Source organism: Dryas octopetala, chromosome 1 (assembly GCF_963921425.1).
Source record: "Dryas octopetala chromosome 1, drDryOcto1.1, whole genome shotgun sequence".
Lineage (NCBI taxonomy): Eukaryota > Viridiplantae > Streptophyta > Magnoliopsida > Rosales > Rosaceae > Dryas > Dryas octopetala.
In genome coordinates, this window is record NC_141366.1 from 14,256,835 (window position 1) to 14,259,979 (window position 3,145).

At 36.9% G+C, this 3,145-nt stretch overlaps 1 protein-coding gene across 1 annotated transcript; it reads left to right on the forward strand.

Annotated features, from left to right (window-relative positions):
* Window positions 1–211: 211 nt before the first annotated feature.
* LOC147298225 (protein translation factor SUI1 homolog 1) lies at window positions 212–2,349 on the forward strand. The gene is made up of 4 exons (XM_086234673.1): window positions 212–362; window positions 1,513–1,724; window positions 1,805–1,858; window positions 2,036–2,349. The coding sequence occupies exons 1-4, from the start codon at window positions 326–328 to the stop codon at window positions 2,078–2,080; spliced, it is 348 nt and encodes a 115-aa protein (XP_086090799.1). The 5' UTR covers window positions 212–325; the 3' UTR covers window positions 2,081–2,349.
* The last annotated feature ends 796 nt before the right edge of the window (window positions 2,350–3,145 follow it).

The following is a 3,145-nucleotide window of genomic DNA, read 5'->3' on the forward strand; positions in this document are numbered from 1 at the left end:
AGACCATTGGGGAAGGCATAAATTTAGGGACCAAAATAAGATTTATGGATTTTACTAAAATTACTTATGGGTCCTGTATTGCAATTGCATTAATATAGAGTCTGTTTGCTACCCTATGATGAATTGATGACACAGTTGACACAAGGCTAGATGGGTCAGAAGTTTTTTAGATTATTTGATGTCTGTACTCTGTGATTTTGCAATCATCTTGAGTTATCTTTCGGTAGCATGATGGTTTAAAGTTTTTAATTTATTTTTATATTTTTATGTGATCCAGATCTAAGCTTTGGTTAGCAGGCCATCTTTGTAGAATCAGCTAAGGTTCATGTCTGAGCTCGACGGCCAGATTCCTACTGCCTTTGGTATGTTTTGTGTTAATTCATAACTCATTTGTGAGTGTTGCATGCTTGTGTGAGTGTTTGCGACTGTATATACGAATACGTTAAGAGTATGTTTTTTAGCTTCTATAGGACCTTAAAGATACTATATTGCGTGAAAACTTGGATAGCAAGATGCTTAAGGATCATTTTTTGACACCAGTATTCTAGATCATTACAATTTGGTAGATCTACACTTCGAGAAACTGCCTTTTAATGCATATTAACGAATTGATAGTAGTAAACAAGGGCTGTTCGGCAACCTGAATAACCCGATCAACCCAGAGAAACCAAGACAACGCCCCCCCAAAAAAAAAAAAACAAAAAGTTGGCAGTTTTGAGAAGCTAAACAGTTCAGTTTGGTTGCTGATTTTATGAATCTGAAGTCATTGGTTCATTTGTCAGGTTTAGGCGCTATAAAATCTGACTAAACCAACCTGAACTAATTTGTATATGTGCTGGCATAAAATATATAAGGTTGTGCTTGGGGTGCTTTGAACCAGGAATTGAGGGGTTATACATGGTACTTGCTGTTGTTGCTTAGCCACATTTATGTCTGCCTGTTACACATTTTAATTCCTAACAAAGTCCACATCGACTTGCTTTTCCTTGAACTTATAAAAAGCGGTAGGCTACTCTCTTCTAAATCAGTGGCACTATTCTTCTACTGGTGAAGGAACGCTATCGTCTATTTTCTTTTTTCTCTTAGTTCTCATGATTATTGCACAAGTGCTTCTCTGCTTGTTGACTTGGATATCAACCCTCCACCATTTAATTCATCCTCAACCAGATTAAGTAGTTGGAAACTATAGTCTTCTGATTTATTCCAGATTTTGATTGGTAAAATGTGTGATAAAAAATTTGGCAGACCATCAGCTAGTAAATCAAGTTTTGCTACAAGGGTGCTGGAGTATGTAAGGCTCCTTTTGATCCTTACTGAAGATATTTGCCTTCACTATGTCAATCTTGGACAAAGTGCTTTATACATTTCATAATGTCATGAGATATCAGCATTTATTTTGATATATCTTTTTTTTAATGTAATACAATGCTACCACCTTTGCCTTGCTTGTCTTTTATCCTTGCTCATGTCTCCTTTTGTTGAATCTAATTGAAATCTGATGCGTGGGTTCAGATCCGTTTGCTGAGGCAAATGCTGAGGACTCAGGTGCTGGTGCTGGGACAAAAGAGTATGTGCACATTCGCGTACAGCAACGGAACGGCAGGAAAAGCCTGACAACTGTGCAGGGATTGAAGAAGGAGTTTAGCTACAATAAGATACTCAAAGACCTTAAGAAGGAATTTTGCTGCAATGGTACAGTTGTCCAGGACCCAGAACTAGGGCAGGTGTGTGTTTACCGGTAAAAGCTTTATTAGTTTAATTCTATTGGACACCCTCTAATTCTGATATTGTTGTCTGTATACAGGTCATTCAGCTTCAAGGTGATCAGAGAAAGAATGTATCTAGCTTCCTAGTCCAGGTAGTTACCCACCACATTAATTGTTTAGATGATGTTAAATGTTCTGTAGTCGGATGGACAAGTGGTGGATGTGTTTGCTTGATTGTTTCAAGTGTTGGATATCTGAATTCTATTAGATTGTCTTAAAATGCTGACAATTTGGGGGATCTGGGTCTGACTCTCATTTTCTTTCTGCAGGCTGGCATTGTGAAGAAAGACAACATCAAAATTCATGGTTTCTGAACTGCAGCCAGCGGCGAAGACATGGTGGGGGCAAATGGGGTCTACCGACCCCTATTAGCTTATGTTAGTGCAAATGACCATTTTGGTCACCGCAGTTTGGTGGTGGTTTTAATTTTTACAGTCAAGTTCTTGTTGTTTACTATTTGATACAATCAAGTCCTAAGGGTCTGTAGTGATATAATGATATTATGGTAATTGGACCAATGAAATAGTGTTGAACATGCTGGTATTCTTCAATGCCATTGAACATGCTGCCGAAGCTTTCATCATCATTTAATGAAAAAATTAATCATTTCAAAATTGTTCTCATCACTTCCATTGCTCCAAGAACCCATTTTCATTTTATTATGGTCAGGCTTAATGTGATTCTCTACTTTTTAGAGCCAGTACCTGCAACAGCATTTGAACCGAACAACCAATATCAAGAAATATAAATTGCGCTTTCTAGATTTTCTTAGATACCAAGCCGGGAAAGTTTTTCAGATTCCAAAACACTTCAATTTCTTTTTCTTCCATGTTCCTCATCAACCAAACAGACCTAACTTCAACAAACCAATACTTTCTTTGTTAATCCCCAGCTACCCAGCTTTGCGTATTTGGAGAATCAGAAATTCAAACACATGAAGACAAAAATCTGTGACTAAAAATAAAAAAAAGTCATCCTTAGTCAAAATATTTCAGAAGCTGGTTGTCATGTATGGTCCTAGGGTATGATGGACAAAAGAAGCATGTGTGATTCCATGTTTCTTAATATTTGCATTCCAAATTTCCAAGTGCAAAGTTCATATTGCTTCGGTTGAAAAGCAAGCTTCACAAAAACAACAATAGAGTGAGGAAAAGACGTACCTCTTTTTTTTGGTCGAATTTTTTATTGTTTGGGTGTAACTGGGGGCTCAAGGCCCAAACACAAAAACAACAACTAACAAAAGCAATTCTTCACATCATTTTCAGCACTCAGAATTTTGGAGTCCATGTTGGTATTAGTTCAATATAATATAATTAAGTATAGTCCAAATCAGTATAATTCAGTACGTTGTATACTTGTATCTTAAGAAACTAAAGAAA